This window comes from Ascidiella aspersa, chromosome 9 (genome assembly GCF_963924565.1).
Source record: "Ascidiella aspersa chromosome 9, kaAscAspe10.2, whole genome shotgun sequence".
Lineage (NCBI taxonomy): Eukaryota > Metazoa > Chordata > Ascidiacea > Phlebobranchia > Ascidiidae > Ascidiella > Ascidiella aspersa.
Genome location: NC_139455.1, coordinates 4,321,883 through 4,337,997, shown reverse-complemented (window position 1 = coordinate 4,337,997; position 16,115 = coordinate 4,321,883). Strand labels below are relative to the sequence as shown.

The 16,115-nt window shown below is 38.5% G+C and overlaps 1 protein-coding gene across 1 annotated transcript in view; it reads right to left on the bottom strand.

The window, feature by feature from the left end:
- LOC146131971 (E3 ubiquitin-protein ligase MYCBP2-like) overlaps positions 1 to 16,115 on the bottom strand; it is a 124,731-nt gene that overhangs the window by 86,783 nt on the left and 21,833 nt on the right. The window contains 17 exon segments of the mRNA XM_083397167.1: positions 152 to 330; positions 1,062 to 1,193; positions 1,899 to 2,058; positions 3,358 to 3,518; positions 4,471 to 4,658; positions 5,699 to 5,864; positions 6,415 to 6,575; positions 7,164 to 7,262; positions 7,862 to 8,093; positions 9,117 to 9,306; positions 9,956 to 10,090; positions 10,692 to 10,908; positions 11,875 to 12,091; positions 12,729 to 12,822; positions 13,357 to 13,481; positions 14,411 to 14,515; positions 14,735 to 14,890. Of these exon segments, the coding sequence (XP_083253293.1) occupies positions 152 to 330; positions 1,062 to 1,193; positions 1,899 to 2,058; positions 3,358 to 3,518; positions 4,471 to 4,658; positions 5,699 to 5,864; positions 6,415 to 6,575; positions 7,164 to 7,262; positions 7,862 to 8,093; positions 9,117 to 9,306; positions 9,956 to 10,090; positions 10,692 to 10,908; positions 11,875 to 12,091; positions 12,729 to 12,822; positions 13,357 to 13,481; positions 14,411 to 14,515; positions 14,735 to 14,890 (2,717 nt within the window).

The window sequence follows — 16,115 nt, the reverse complement described above, 5'->3', positions numbered from 1 at the left end:
GGGGTAGTGTCATTTTGCGGTGGTGTCATTTTGTGATAGTTTTTTTTTCGCAGAATTTTTATATTTACGATAGTGTTATTAAGTCACTAGTAGTAATATATTGTGGCCAATCAAGGCCGTGACCTGGTCCAATCAACAAAAAGCAGCATACCTCTGATAGAGAATGATGGGGAACTGTCCCCTGGTAACGCTGCTTCCGTTGCTGCACTGTGAGCAATGCGAGAAGTAAAAGGTCGTTCCGTCGTCGCCCTTAGCACTTGCTTGTCCCTGTTCACCGCAGAATGTTCGCTCGCCGTAGTTGTGCAGGCACACCGCGTACAGCTTGTTTTTCTGCAAGCGCGATCGTTATTTAGAAACGCGGTTTGGAAACAGTTTAACAGTGGTTTTACAAGTTTGAACGGGAACTGATGAAGCACGGTTGTGCGAAGCTTGTCAAGATTTTATTACAATTTGTCGTTATTGAGTGCCATTTAATTACCTTATTTAGAATTAGACAAATACGGCCATTTACAAAGAATGATTAGTATTGACGGCTAGTAAAATTGAGGTAGAGCTATTTTAAGACAATGTAGACCCAGTTTTGTCATATTTTCATGTTGTACCCCAATAAATTGCCAATTAAAGTGTGGATTACTTTTAGTTTGTCACTAGGGTTATCTCGCGGCCGGATTGGCAGCATTATGACGTTTTCAACTTTTTCTTGTCCATATCAAAACTAATATGACCTATTTGTTGTACAGAAAAGTATGCAAAACAAATTGGGGGGTCATACTGTGTAGAGATAAAATTTTAACGAAATATGTCATGTGATTATATCCTAGCGTTAAAAAAGGTTACGTGTAATTCAAGATATGTAAAAAGTGTTAAGTGTGTGTTACAAGCTCTACGGCGTAAGCCGTTCATTAGTAAAATAGTAAAAAAATATTCACCCAGAAAGGAATAGCGAAATAACAAATTTATGCACATTTAAAGTTGATAAAATTTTAAATAGAAAACAGTCCGAGTTGCTGTGTAAAAAATGCCAAAAAACAATTTAAAAAAACCCTTTTCAAGCGATTCACCTTGAGCAGTACGGGTTTGGAAAGCTTGATATGGGCGATGTGGTCAGGTCCGCAATCATGCGATGAGAAGGAGTTCTTGACCAAGTCGACCGTGTCCCAACGGGCACCGGCCTTGGCCCCTCCCGACACAACCTGTGGAATGAACGTGGAACATAGTTTCCAGCAGGGGTCCGCAAATAGTGGGTCGCGTTCACTTTGGGTTGCGAAAATTAAAATTTATGAAAAACGACGTATTTTGGGCATCACACTAAAAACAAGACGTATCTGCCTTTGTTTTCCATCTTTCAGCACTACCATTATCTAAAAATATTTTTGTCAGTGTTTATTCTAAAATCACATACTTTGATCAGCAAAATGATGCGCTGACTTAAATTAGGCGGCAATTGACTTTTAAAGACTAACAACTGATTCGAAGACTTGTTGAAACCCTATCGATTTCAAAAAAGACTTTTATACCAGGGTTTCCATACAAATTTTTACAAAAAAATCAAAGAAAATAGTTAAATTAATTAAAAGACTATTAAAAACTTTTTAAAGAGGCTTCCAACGAAGTCGATGAATGTTTTTGAAACAAAACTATCCAGGCATGGTGTTTGGCTAGGTGTTGTTGCATTCCTGATAATGGCATTCTACATAGGTAGCCGAAACGATGGAAGAAATAAATAGGTACCGGGATAACTTCTATATAGTAGGCTATGCCTGGCTGGTAGCAACAGCATATTTTGAAAGACTTTGTGGCTACCCGAAAACAATACACACTGAGTATAGTAATCAGAATTGTCTTTCGTAAGAGAATCTGCCTGAACATAATAGATATGTAAGAACTGCAGTCCTCACCTGCTCGAGTAGTTCCAGTTCGTACTTGTGTTCCTGTTTTCCACCCCCAAACACCCCGAACCCGATCACATGCACCCCCTCGCCGTCCACTGAGAAGGCCACGGCGTCGGGGGAGCCGTTCCCGGTGTTCCACGATCGTTCCTCGATCACCTTGTCGAACCTGCAATGCGCAAGAGAAAAATGAGTTTGCAAGACTTTCGAAATCTTGGGTTAGGCAGGGTTCACCAAATATTTTTCAACAAGAGCCGGATAACTATAGGCCTGGCCATCCCGGGTTGGATAACTGTTAGGATTTACGATCGCCCGCCAGATATAATTTTTTTGTCGAACTTTATTGTTACCGACTTGATTATCGTTAAACAAAGAAAATGTGAATAACTATGTAATAAAAACCGTAGTGAAAATTTTCGCACAGTTTAAAATTTCATCAAAATTTAGTTTTGAATTGCATCCCACAACATTTCAACTGCAGTTTATCTTCATTAAGGAAATATGCCGCGGGGAGAGGGTGGTCTGAACGCAAAATTGGGTCCCTGTTTCATTTGGTTCGGTCGCCGACTGCAATAGTTCTCATGGTTCGAACTTGGCTTGACTTAAGTCGTTTTGGATTCAAGAATCACTTTTGGAAAGACTTTCGAAATTAATGGGTTAAAGCGATGTTTCTCAACCCATGGGACGCGACGCAAAATTGGGTAATGAGATTGTTTATTATAAACTTTACTATGTTGGTAAATAAGTTCATCTCAATCCCGTTGAGCTGGTTTGAAACAGACGGGTCCAGGGGGCACCAAACCATGCCCACCCCCCAAACTATAATGTCAATTTTTTGTATATACTTGCAATTTATTTACGCGCTTTGCACAATTAGCCTTCACTTAATGATGTAACTTTATAGTCATTTCGCAAATAATAATATCACGCCTTCCTCCAAACCAAGAAGTTTGATTTGGTTGGATCACCGACTGCAAAATTCACATGGTTTATATTTATAAAGAATGTTTTTCAGCAAGTTTTCTTTGAAATTTTGATAAAAGTGCGGAAGCAGTGGGAATACATTTCTCATGTCAATTTAATTTAAAGCTTATCATGATTTGTCTTATTTGTGAAAAAATAAAATAAAAAATATCGAAGAGATTTGTGGCGCCAAAGCTTTGCAGTTATATTTGCGCTTAATATTTTTACGCGAAAAACAGGTTGAGAAACGAAAGGTTGAGAAAAATTCCCCGCTTGTGCTTATCTTTCTGTGCATTTTTTTTTTGATGTGAATGAACAACTTTTGCTTTTGCTGTTTCGATGTAAAATTTGTATTACGATTACCATTTTCAGTGAGAATCGGTAAATCTAACAATATGAATATCGAAAAATGATAAGATAGAGATGTACAAATTGTGTACAATTGACGTTGACCTTCTCGCGGCCCCTAAAACCCGGTAAAATTAAAGCCTCCACTCTTGCGCACCTGTGAACTTTATGAATAAACTGCCGCGAGCGGTTCTTCTCCTCGTGCACGTGGCGATCACTGTCACAAGCCTTGTAGGCAAGGTCAGAAGTCAAGGTCACCAGGAACTTACAAGCGCTCGTCACCAGGGCTTTGGCCGGCTCGAGAAGGAACAAGGAGAACTGAAAACATGAAAAAGATTTAGAAATAGATCAAATAGATCGGTTTACCCATAATTTTCTAACGAATTATCGATGTCGCAAAGTTTTTAACCGATTTTTACTACGCAAATTTCATATATGGGTTTTCCTTTTTTGTTTGTTTTGCATTATGCCAAGTTAATATGCAAAATAAGAGTTTAATAACTAAAGGTAGATAAACTAAAATGGTACTTGGATTTTCTTTTTAATTAATTCAAATTTTGACAATATTTAAGGTATATACAAAATCGCTTTCGGTTTGCCAAAACTGTAAAAACAGGGGGGGGATCGGTATCGGTTCTAAAAAGTGATATCGGTCGATATCTAGTTGAGATTAAACAGGGAAGTAATGTGTATAAAATTATATGAATATAAAAATGAAATTGATAAATAAAACGCCTTTTGTATTTATGACAGTTTTTGGGTTTGTACTTTAACCAGTTCACTGTTTGATATTAAATACTTGAAACAGTCATCGTACCCCTTAATTCTTGTTAGTTACTGTTGCAAGTCAGGTAGAAATTTAAAATCAAAACACAAAACATAAGAAGTTGAGTTACATCAATAGACTATAGTTATTTGATAACCTTTTAATGTAGAACAGCTACGTTTGATCTCAAATCGTGGCAAAAAATATTAATTTGGCATCGTATCGGCACCGATACTACCGTAGAATCGGACGTGTACCGATACTAGCATAGTATCGGATCAAGACCGATCCGCCCAAATATCGGACAAGTACAATACCACCTTAGTAACGGATCAGGACCGATACCGCCCTAGTATCGGACGAGTACCTATACTATCTTTGTACCGGACAATTATAAATTAATTATCGATACCGGCATAGTATCGGACGTCTACCGATACTACGCCTTGGTATCGGGTATCGGCTGCGATCCGATATTATCGAACATCCCTAATCTCAACTTACCGCGGTTTTGTCGAAGGGCATTCGCGCCAATTCGTATTCCGAGGTTCTGGCGTTTTGCTGCTCGCCGACATGCGGTGCTATCTTGGCCGGAGAGCACGCGATCTCCACCAAAAGGTTTGTGACCTCATAGAAGCCGGCAGCGCCACCAGAGGACAGCAGAGGGGTGTTGGTGGCGGTGCCCGGGATGTCTGGAGGATAAGTGTTGTGAATCATTAGCTTTTAAGTTATGTCGTTGTGATAATTAGCTTAAGTGATTTGATTGATTTAGAGATGACAAATAAAAAACATTCTTTTTCTGGTGAAATCAGTGTGTTTCGAGAGATGATATTTTAGGATCAAAGGTCAAATTGGACGAAACGACATGTGTTGAGGTTTTCTTCTGAAAACAATGCCGAAACATTAAGTAAAAACCGTGATAACAAACCAGAAAAAATAACATCAAAAAGCAATATTTAACCACACATTGAAAAATGCCCATACCGTGTTGTAGTTCTCCAGGGCCTGGTAAAGGTAGCCCCACTTTTGGGGCGGGGAAGAATGCTATATAAGGTGACCTAGACTTATAAATAGTCAGGACGTTTCAACATTTTAACAGTTACCTGAATGTTTTGTGGGGCGGGCCAAATACTAAACCACGCCGCGGGCCACATATTTTGGTTCCGCGGGCCGCATTTGGCCCGCGGGCCGCAAGTTGCGCGCCCCTGATTAAAACAACTAAATAATACGCATTGTATATAGGTTCAAGTTAATTAACATGTTAAAGGTGTATTAAAAGGGAAGTGGCTATTTGCCCGGATGGCTCTCCGACGCTTGCACCCGTTAGTGATTATGCATTGATTAAGGTTGATTTAGCATACGCGTTTTGAATTCTCGAGTTTTGGATAAATTCCATGCATTGATATATCAATTTGAATTACTTTATTAGCCGGGTAAATAGCCTCAGAAAGTGCCTTTACGCTATTTATAAGGATCGACGTTTACGCTTGCACCTGTTAGTGATTACGTCTCGATTTGAACTACTTGTGGTTGAGTGAATTTCACAGATTTTTCGGAAATTGATTTAAAATATTCTGTAAGCCGGGTAAGTAGCCTCAGGAGGTGCCTACTGCCTGTAGGCTATTTGCCCGAATCGCTCTTTTATGTACCCGTTAGTGATAATATGTCGATTTAAACAGCTCAAGTGTCCAGGTAAAACGACTCTTCCATTTAAAAAAAAATGCCGGCCCACCTGAATCTAGACTGGGAGATGCGGCGGCAGAAGCGATGCTTGCGAGGTTCGAGAATGTTCTGGGGAAGAGGGGTAGGCACTGGACCAGGTCCACCGAACCCTGGCACAGGGCGTCCAGGACCACCACTAGGAGGCGTGAGGCGCGGGCCTGTTGGGGCGCCGGAGCCTGCGTTGAAATAGGGACAGTTGAAGCAAAAAAATTGAAGAAAACACTTTTTAGAAAATTTTTACCACATCTTTAGTTTTACGTCTTTAAGTATATTCATTTCACAAACTTAAAGAAAAATTACATAAATTGTTGCTGTTGGACTTTTGAAATCGTCACGAGATTCGCTTCCCGTATCGACTTTTAAAAAAAGAAGAAAAGTTACCAATATAAAAAAAATTATTTGCAAATTTAATTCCTCAGAATTTCGAAAGTCTGTGTTTCAAGTTAGTTTGACTATATTTTAAAGTTCTAAAGTTCAATTTTCATTTAAACTTCTTTTCGTATAAGGTTGTTATAAAAAGATAAAAACATTAACAACAACTCTGGTGAAGCCAGTGTGTTTCGAGAGATGACATTTTACAAACACAGGTCAAATTGGACGAAACGACATGTGTTGAGGTTTTCTTCTAAATACAATGCCGAAACATTGAGTAAAATACCGTGATAACAGATCAGAAAAATAACATCAAAAAGCAATATTTAACCACACATTGAAAAATGCCCATACCGTGTTGTAGTTTTCCAGCGCCTGGTAAAGGTAGCCCCACTTCTGGGGCGGGGAGGGGTGAAGCATCTCCAGACAATCCATCATGATCATGTGACACTCGGTTACCATGGAGATGGCCGATGACATCACCAGCTGCTGATCGGCGGGCGGCATGTGCTTGGCTGCGGGGATTTTTTTTTTTTTTTTTTTTGTAAAACATTAAGGCAGCTTTTTTTAATACACAGGGGTCGGACTCGGGAATCAACGGAGTCAGTTTTGTTTTGCTGGAGACTCGAAACTCGAGTAAGACAACCCGAGTCCCGAGTCCGACGTGCGCGAGCTGAGTACCAAATTTCAAACTGACGTTTACTATAGCCTACTTATTAATGTAGTTTTACTAATTTTTAGTCATTTTGTTTTTGTCCTTGTATGGTTTTTGAGTATTGCGTTAAAACTCAGTCAGTTTCTGCTCGAAACGGTTTGCTAGTGCTCATATTTATATGTGTTCGTTACGAAAGTTTAAACAATGTAAAAGCTAAACAAAAAAAGTTCAAACCTTTGCCCCCCCAAAAAAAATTTCGGCTGGCTACGCAACTGCTGACAAGGGCTTTATTTTATTTATTATTTAAGCAAGTCGACATCTTCTTGATAAAGACGTTTAGATACGTTTTCGATACGTAATATTAACTGATGATAATACAAGTACTTATCGAAACGTCTTTATCAAGATGACTTCGATTTTGTGGACAATTTAACAGTGGTCAACTCACCGTCGTCCAATGCAGCGTCTAGTTCCCCGTCAGTAAGAATCGCTTCGATCAGCTGAGTGAACTGTGACGTCAGAGCAGAAGAGCTGCAGTCTTCCTTGCCTGGAAAAAGTGTATGGAGTCATGTTTTTGATAAACAAATATGTATGTTTGAAGAGTCTTAAATCTGCGTTTTATTTTTTTTTGCTCATAGTTTTGTTATGATTTTGTTTTAAAATCTACTTCGTTGTGAAAAAAATCCGGACGTTACTAACAGGAAAAAGCTTGCTCACTATGCCGTCACAAGTAAATGACCTGTTCATTACGACGTCACAAGTAAATGGCCTGTCCATTACGACGTCACAAGTAAATGGCCTGTCCATTACGACGTCACAAGTAAATGATCTGTGCATTACGACGTCATATGTAAACGATCTGTTCATTACGACGTCACAAGAAAATGATCTGTTCATTACGACGTCACAAGTAAACGACCTGCTCATAACGACGTCACAAGTAAACGACCTGTTCATAACGACGTCACAAGTAAACGATCTGTTCATTACGACGTCACAAGTAAATGATCTGTTCATTACGACGTCACAAGTAAACGACCTGCTCATAACGACGTCACAAGTAAATGTCCAGGTTCATTGCGACGTCACAAGGAAACGACCTGTTAATTATAATGTCACGAGTACTATGACGTAATAAGCGATTACCGTTCCCGGCGAGATTGCTGGTGATGGCGACTCGGAGGAGACGAAGACACGAAGTGAAGACAAACGAGAGACCCCGGATGACGCTGGATGCAATTTGCTCCCTCCTCTCGAACAAATAGGAGGAGGAGTGCTCCTCTTGCTCTTGCTCGAAGCGGAGCGATTTGTTGCTGACGTCCATGAAGAGAGAGGTGCGACTCCACTCAAGGATGTAAGGGAGTGTATCGAAGGCAGTCTGGAGGAAGTAAAGGAAGAGTTGAAGTTGTGAAGTATTCTATGTGAGCGCTCGTCAAGCACTAGTTTGTTTCTTTTGGGTTACTTTGACAAGTATGGGATCACTGACATAGAAAAGAGTGGCAAAGATCTTAAGTATGTCATTTGCTGACTAAATTGAGTCGTCCTATGCCTTAATAAATATTTTAATATAAAATTTAGCTATTTGTCTCAATTTATGCATGTAAAACAATTTGCTTGATATTTTATTTTTTTAGTTATTTTTAGTTGAGGTATTGCTCATTATGAATCGATCGAGTTACCAATTTTGTTAGTTTATCTTCGTTTTATGTTTATATGAGTAATTTTACCTGTGACTTGACTTGTTCTAATAATCACTTGACTGGGACTTGCTATTTTGAGAAAAGACTTAAGTAAGACATAAGTTTGATAATGACAATACCTTGAGATGATACAAGCTCGTATCGAAACGTATTTATCAAGATGATGTCGATCTACTCGACATTTTTTGGCTTTGGAATTTATTATCAAGCTACGTCACAGATCCGTACATAGTGTACCCTAGACTTAAGTTATAAGTTATTTCACAAATGACTTGACTGGTACTTACGTCTTTTTAAATGACTTGTTTACAACAATGCTGTCTTGCTTGTATCTAAGTCTGTTTAAGGCTTACGGTAAAAATTATGACTTTTGATTTTTTTTCACAACTCTATCGATTCGTTTCGTTAAGTAAATTTTACCATAAACTTTTTAAACATTTTACTATACCCACACAACTAGCCGATTGCATCCTAGTGCCTTGCCGCCAAATGTCTTTGGCGTGGAATGCTTGCCCTAAATCACGCCAGTGACGTCATTTGGCGTGGAACATCGCTAACCTAGTGCATTCATCAAAAAAAAAATTGTCTTATTTGGCATATATATCGCCCTATTTTGGCGTAGGAATTCAGCCGAAAAAAATCTTGGCGTTAATCTTTTGCGGCCACAAATTATGGAATGCAGTCAGGCATAACTATAACACCTCGTTAAAGTCCATGTAGAATTCCTTGCTGGTCCGCTGCACGTGGGTGACGTGGGTGAGCTGCACCTGGGTGGGGCTCTCGGGGGCTGGGGCCGCTACGGGGAGGGTGTAAAGCAGCTCGGGGATCTGACCGGCCGAAACGTCGGTTCCGTTGTTGGAACGCTTCGAGCGACGGAAGGTGAACTTTATGCTGGACGCGAAAAAAAAAAGAAAAAAAGGTGTTAGATCAGTAATTCTTAAACTACTGTATGTGTGTCGTGAGAGCAGACTTATACAACTTGACTTTTTTTTAAATTAAGATTAAAATTAAAATTGGATATTTCAGTTTTTACAAATTAGATTAAACTAAAAATTAGATCTTTTGTTTTTGTATAAAACTCATTAGGATTACTGAGTTCATGAAACCAGAATAGAAACTTGAGACTTGTAGGTAATTTTTGCAAATTCTGTTAAGCATAGGCTATGCAAAAAGTTAGCAAAAAATATTTACCATTCACATTCTTATTAGAAAAAAATGAGATTTAAATTAAATCGATTGTGAATATGTTATTCTAGTTCGAAATCTAATTTAAATTCGGGTTTTCAAGATTTCGGTAAATTGAATCTAATTTGATGAAACTTAAATCATCTAGTGCTAATTCTAATCAAATTAAAAAAAAAATACCATTACCAATATCTCGGCATTAGTTGAACATCTAGTATCAGTTGAATATCAGTCGATATAACTAGCAAATCGATGTACAGGTCTATCCCTAACATTTCGGTTAGCCAAAAGCAAAAGTTACAGACAAGTTTCCTATGACGCACAAATTGCACCTGCAAAGCTACATACAACTCACTTGTCTGCCGTTGTAACGCTCTGCTCTCCGTGTGATCCGCAATCGCTTGAAGGTCCCGAGATCTTAGCAGTGGCAGTGTACCAGTGGCCGGCTGTTATGGGGATCGGTTGGTCGAACAAGGCGTGGAACTTCTCTCTGTGATGAAATTACAAGGAAGTTTACAACTGATGAACGAAGCCACACGAATCTCCCAAAGCGATCAACATGGCAAACGGCCGACCCGTGGGTCACAAACACATTTTACAATTATTTATGCCTTTGACAAAAATCTTACGCTATTCGCACTAATTTTTTGTTATTTTTCGATTGTCACATTTATTTTTCACATTATGAGAGACAACACGAGGCTAGTAGTTTAACATGTTACAACCTAATGTGCAATAGTGATGAAGACAATACAGCATGATGGATTCTTTCAGTTTGTTTAACCTAGTGGTCGGCAAACTGTGGAGGGCAGAGCCACTTTTAGTGGGCCGCGAGCTAATTTTTAATAGTTTAGTTTTATCATGTAGTTGTGGGCCACGTGACTGATGGCTCACATTTATTGTACTAAATTTTAAAAGTTAGTGTATGTGGCGTGACGATTTTTCCTTTCCTTAAAGCTACGCGATTCATTTAATGGCGACTGCTCCGTTTAATTAATGAGAAGAAGATGCGAAATACTAAACTGACCTACTCTTTTTAAAATGGTTTATATTTCAATGACGTCATCAATAACTTAAAAAAAAATACTTACCGGAACCCACATTCGTAGGGGGTCCGCTCAGTTTCGGCCAGAAGTTCTCCCTCACCCTGGACATCCGATTCACCCACCTCTTCAAAGACCCCCACCACCACCGAGTATTCACCCCGACCCCCGAACACCCCAACACCCCCCAGTAGTACGTCAGCATCGCACATGAAGCGGATCGCTTCGGTTGAGTGAACAGAGTAACCCCAGCCGCCGCCGTGACCTTTGACATTGAAAAAGAAAAAGGAAAAAAAAAAAATAAATAAATAAAAAAAAAAAAAACTTATCCTGAACGAATTTTGGTAAAAGACATAAATTTTTTTATTTGTTTAACGTTAACCGCAGACACAGCTGTAACCTTTGACATTGAAAAAAAAAATGCTAATTATCCTGTGCGGTTGAATATTTTTTTTTTGTAAATATGTATTAAATATTTTATAAGTATAGAAGAGCGTGTAACAGCTTGAATTAGTGTACTGTTTTTCCGCAGCACAGCCGTGAGTTTTGACGTAAAAAAAACAAAAAAAGTAAATTTAGACACAACCGTTACCTTTGACATAGAAAAATAAAAGGACGATTTATCCTGAACGGTAGAATAATTATATTGGAGTAGAAGCGCATCACTCTATAGCAGTTGTTCTCAACCGAGGTGCCGATAAGCCCTGGTGTGCCATTTTTAATGATCAAGGGTGTCGATAATAAGTATACAAGTATTTGAGGATTTTTAAGAATATGATTTTGCTCAATAGGGAAGCTTCTTGATACAACTATTTGTGTACGAATAGAAACCATTGTAACAAATGACATTTTCCTACACGTTTCAAGTTGATTGTGTTGTTCCAGTTCCATTTATATTTCAATAAAATACTCAACAAAAATTCCAGTCGGGGTGCCGTACGCATAAAAGGGTGGGTTGAGAACCACTGCTCTATAGAGGTCTCGTGAGCCACAATCTTGTAATAGATTATAAAAAAACGCAATTAAGTGACAAAAGGATTGCTAATAATATGATTAAAAGTTTGTGTCAATAACGGTGTCCTATACGTCGGCGTTTAAAACGAAACCTCGCTTTATTTTGAAATAATTATTAAAAAAATGCTGGCTTATCGTGGTTGGTGTACTTACGTTGTACAAAAAATATAACAATAAAAAATAAAAAAAATAGAAATTTTTTTTGTAGCTTTTTTACTTTTAAATCGATTCACGATCGTATACTCATCGGCCGTGTGGGCTTCCTTGGCCTTCTTCTTGCTGGCCAGGGGCCCTTCAGCGGCACCAGGGTCCTCTTCGGCGCCGGAGCGGAGCCCGTTGGGGCAGAGGGTGACCAGGGTGTCGACGCAGGCCAGGAGGTTTAGGGCGGCCTGGGTCCGGGTTGTTATAGCCCCTGGTTGTAGCGATATGGCCAGCTGTGAAAATAAGGACTCCAGGCGTAAGATTGAGATAAGAACAACATCAAGTCGGAATAATACCGAAATACAAATAATGCCTAATAGTCGTTTTAACGTCTAATAAAGCCCAGGATAAACGCACTGCGTTTTTTGCTTTGAGCGCAAATTTTTCGTAATTTTTGTGCAGCCATACAGATGTAGCGCCTATAGGCCTTAAGATTTAATAGCGACCACAACTTGACAAATGGAATTTGATAATCACCAATATGACTTTAGTCATAAGATCAAAATAAGAAGAACATCAACGTCGGCCATATTGTAAAATTGGCCGACGCATAATATTCATGTTTGAAGAATTTCCAACAATCTTTGGTCGATATAATTCTTGACTTTGAATTTTTTAATGAAAACTAGTGCGTCAGATCTTATACCGAAGTCTTTATTAGGTGCTGGAAATTAGTAAAAGCAAAATGGCTTACTCTAGTAAATTTTATAAATTCACAACTACATTTCGAGGCGCCATGTGCGAATATAGTAATTAAATTAGTTGCATACCACTTACGAAGAAATACGCAAGGTTAACACTGAAAGCTACACTAAGCATGTGGAGTGAAATATTAACGGAATGCACGATAGTGCAAAAACAACTGCTCACCTCGGGTGAACAGTGGGAAAGTTGTTTGCGTGGATCACTCATGGAAAGACCGGAAAGTTGATAGGAAGTCGCCGTCAAATCGGAAGAGTTTACACTGTAAACAATTTATATAGCTTTAAACTCTATTGGTTTGTATCAAGGAAGATATTTAAGTCGTGTGCTACTAGATGCCGTAAATTCAAGTTTAACAAACCGTTGAAAAATGGCAAAATTGATACACCCTACTATATATATTCCAGATGCCATTGAATTTAAATCGCCGTTGAAAAAAATAAGAGATGGAGATCTTGAACAGGGACTTATTGCAAAAAGGATTCAGGATTTTGATTGGAAGGGGCATGGAAATGTTAGGGATGATGTCACACAGTTACGTCATGAAGAGACGACGTCATAAAACTATTCATGCTAAAAACACTTGTTGTTCTCGAACGAACTCGTACGCGACGCATTAGCCACATAAAACCTACGTGACGCTTCAGGCTTTCGGTTTGTTCACATCGCGAAAGACGACATTTATGCATGGCGTCTTTAGGCAGAATAGATTTCCATAAAACAAGACAACAACACAAGGTTTTCCGATTCTCTTTAATTTCACAGGTAAACCAGTTTTCTTGCTTTAAAAACTTACATCCATAGCAGGCTGTGGCAGTGGTCGACGCACATAAGGTCATTTTCACACGGCTTGATGCGGCTCTCTGTGTCCATCAAGCGGCAGGCGCCCGACTGCTTGTCAATCAAAAGCAGGTTGTATTCCTGGGAAGCACAAAACACGGCGTAAATGGAAGGGTAAGAAATGATCGTCATTCAAACAAGCAGGGCTCGAAATGTTCTACCGTTTACAATCACAAGTTAATATTTAGTGATAGAAACGGAATACGCGATACTAAGTTGTAGTATCGGACTATTGGTACTTGTCCGCCGATACTAGGGTGGTGTCGGACATCCCGAAAGCAAGAATTAATTTTTGGTAAATCGTGCTTTAACAATTAGGAAAACGTAGATTTTGTATGTCGCTATTTTAATCGATTTTTAATTAACTTTCACATTAATATTATCGGTCGACGTCGCTCTACAAAATAAAATATCGCCAGGAAAAATCATTAACTTTCACATTCAAAAATGGTTTTCCATGTTTATTGTTCAACATTAGGCAAAGAGAGAGCGACTACCGAAAACGGCTGTTTCGCGAATCCTGGCAGATACACCGAACGCCGGATACGATGAATATCAAAACGGACGTTTTGTTTCCAGCGCCGTACCGACAGGTGCTAAAAGATAACCTCTAAATTGCGCGTTGTCTTATCGCTTTATATTTTGAACGTTGTTTTATCGCTGTGAATTTTGAACGCGTCTCGCACATTTTTATCCCCTTTTTTCTTATTGTGATTTTACTTTGTGTCTTGTTGGCTTTGTGTGTCAGTCCCTGACGAAGGCTTGCCGGATAGTAAGCCGAAACGTTGGTAGAAAATAATATATATTGCCAGAGGAACCTGTTTTAAATATTAGGCAAAGCTATTACGAAAAAAATGAGTCGTGTGTTTGATTAGCATTAATGTTTATTATTTAATTAATAAAAGTTATAACCGCATCTCACAGGTATTAAAACAACAGAAAACATATAAAAATCGGTTATAGGTATTGGTGCAAAAAGTTATATCGGTCGAACCTAAAAAGACCAATACCTTCTCTACAGCTGAATTGCACTCGGCAGCTCGGTAGCTGATTCCCAAGCACGAACTGTCGGAGAACATCTGGGCTGTTTGTAGCTGGGCGAAGCTAAGCAGAACCTGAGGGAAAATACAGTTGATAAGAGAACAAATGGAGTTACTTGGATGATACGAATACAGAATAATTACATGTATAATTTCAAGGAAATTGTGTATCATTTCTGGTAGGTTTGCAACACATTGCTATGAAACAGACTGAAGTTTCCTGGTTAGGCAACAACGTTAAGTCTTCGTTTACGAAATCGGTCACAAGTTAAAGAAAATTGAAGTTGATTTCACCTCCTCGTATTCGACGAAGGTGGTCGTGTGCGAAGCGCTGATCCATGACGCTCGCGGGGAAGTCCCCTCGATGCATTGTTGCAGCTTGAGGATCCGGACTGGACACAAAATGTCGGGAAAGTCGGCGTTTGGAAGATCGGGGCCGAGCTGGTTCTCCTGGAAGAGGCGAAAAAAAAAACGATTAAAATATATGGTACACCGGAATATTTTTAACAGACTAACCAGTGCACTATCATATGTAAGCCGTTATTTAAACAAAAAACGACTTTTTTTTAAGTGTGGCGAAACTTTTTGTAATTTTTGAAAATAAGTTGTTTGTATTACCAATAGGCATACAGGAAGGCATTTTAAACTTAAATACGCTCGACCCGTTACAAGTTAATATTATTGAGACGTTTACATACCATTTGTCGTGTGTTAAGGGCGATTGTAAAATGACTTTATTGTTGTTCTGTTAAAAGTGTGCCGCGAAATACTTAAGATATTTTTAGTTTGCCGCGAGCCAAAAAAGTTTGGGAACCACTGGTCTAAACGTAGTCGTATGTTTATAGATATTTCATTAAATGATATGGTTTGTTTAAAACATTTACAAATGTCCCTATGCACATAATTCAACCTTTTGTGTGCTTAAACGTGCAAACTGGTGAGTTTTTAAACTTTTCACTAAAAAACAAAACCTGAGGTCTCAGTGCACAGAATTAGATTTCAAATGAAAAAAAAGGGAAAGTTACTTTCATTTTATTACTGAAACTCGATAATTAAAATCTAAGCCGGTTGCTCGATAACTGCTTAACAGATGATTAAAGTTTATTAGTAACTATTATTTCAATAGGTTATTTGTTAACTAATTCTTAATTTTTGCCTGTCAGTAGTGGTTCAGACTTTAAATTTTGCGAAAAACCATTATTAAAATGGTTCGTGTGTTTCACATATCGTTAGCTTTCCATCGGCAATCGTTTAAAATCGGAAACTAATTTTTCAGTATAGCTAAGACGCAATTTTTTCTCAAAAGAATCTTCTCAAACCATGCGCCGCGGCGCCCTGGAACGTCGTTCTTTAAATTTCAAGAACGTCTAACAATAATTCGGTTTTGTATCTTAACTTAATTGCGACACTAGGATACAAATATATTATACAATCCTCTGATACAGTCAATTGTAAGTAATTTATACGAAAAAAGGAAGTAACTAATTATAATATTCTAAAACAAACAAATAAATAACTCCTAAGGCGTTGCATGAAAAAAGTTTAAGAACTCTGTTTTAAAAGGTTCATAATTATTTAAAACCAACTTTTAGCCTTACCGTAATACCGGCCATAATATTAGTTCAAAACTACAAAACCAGGTTAAAACAAGAAAAGAGGCGAATGTGACGTAATT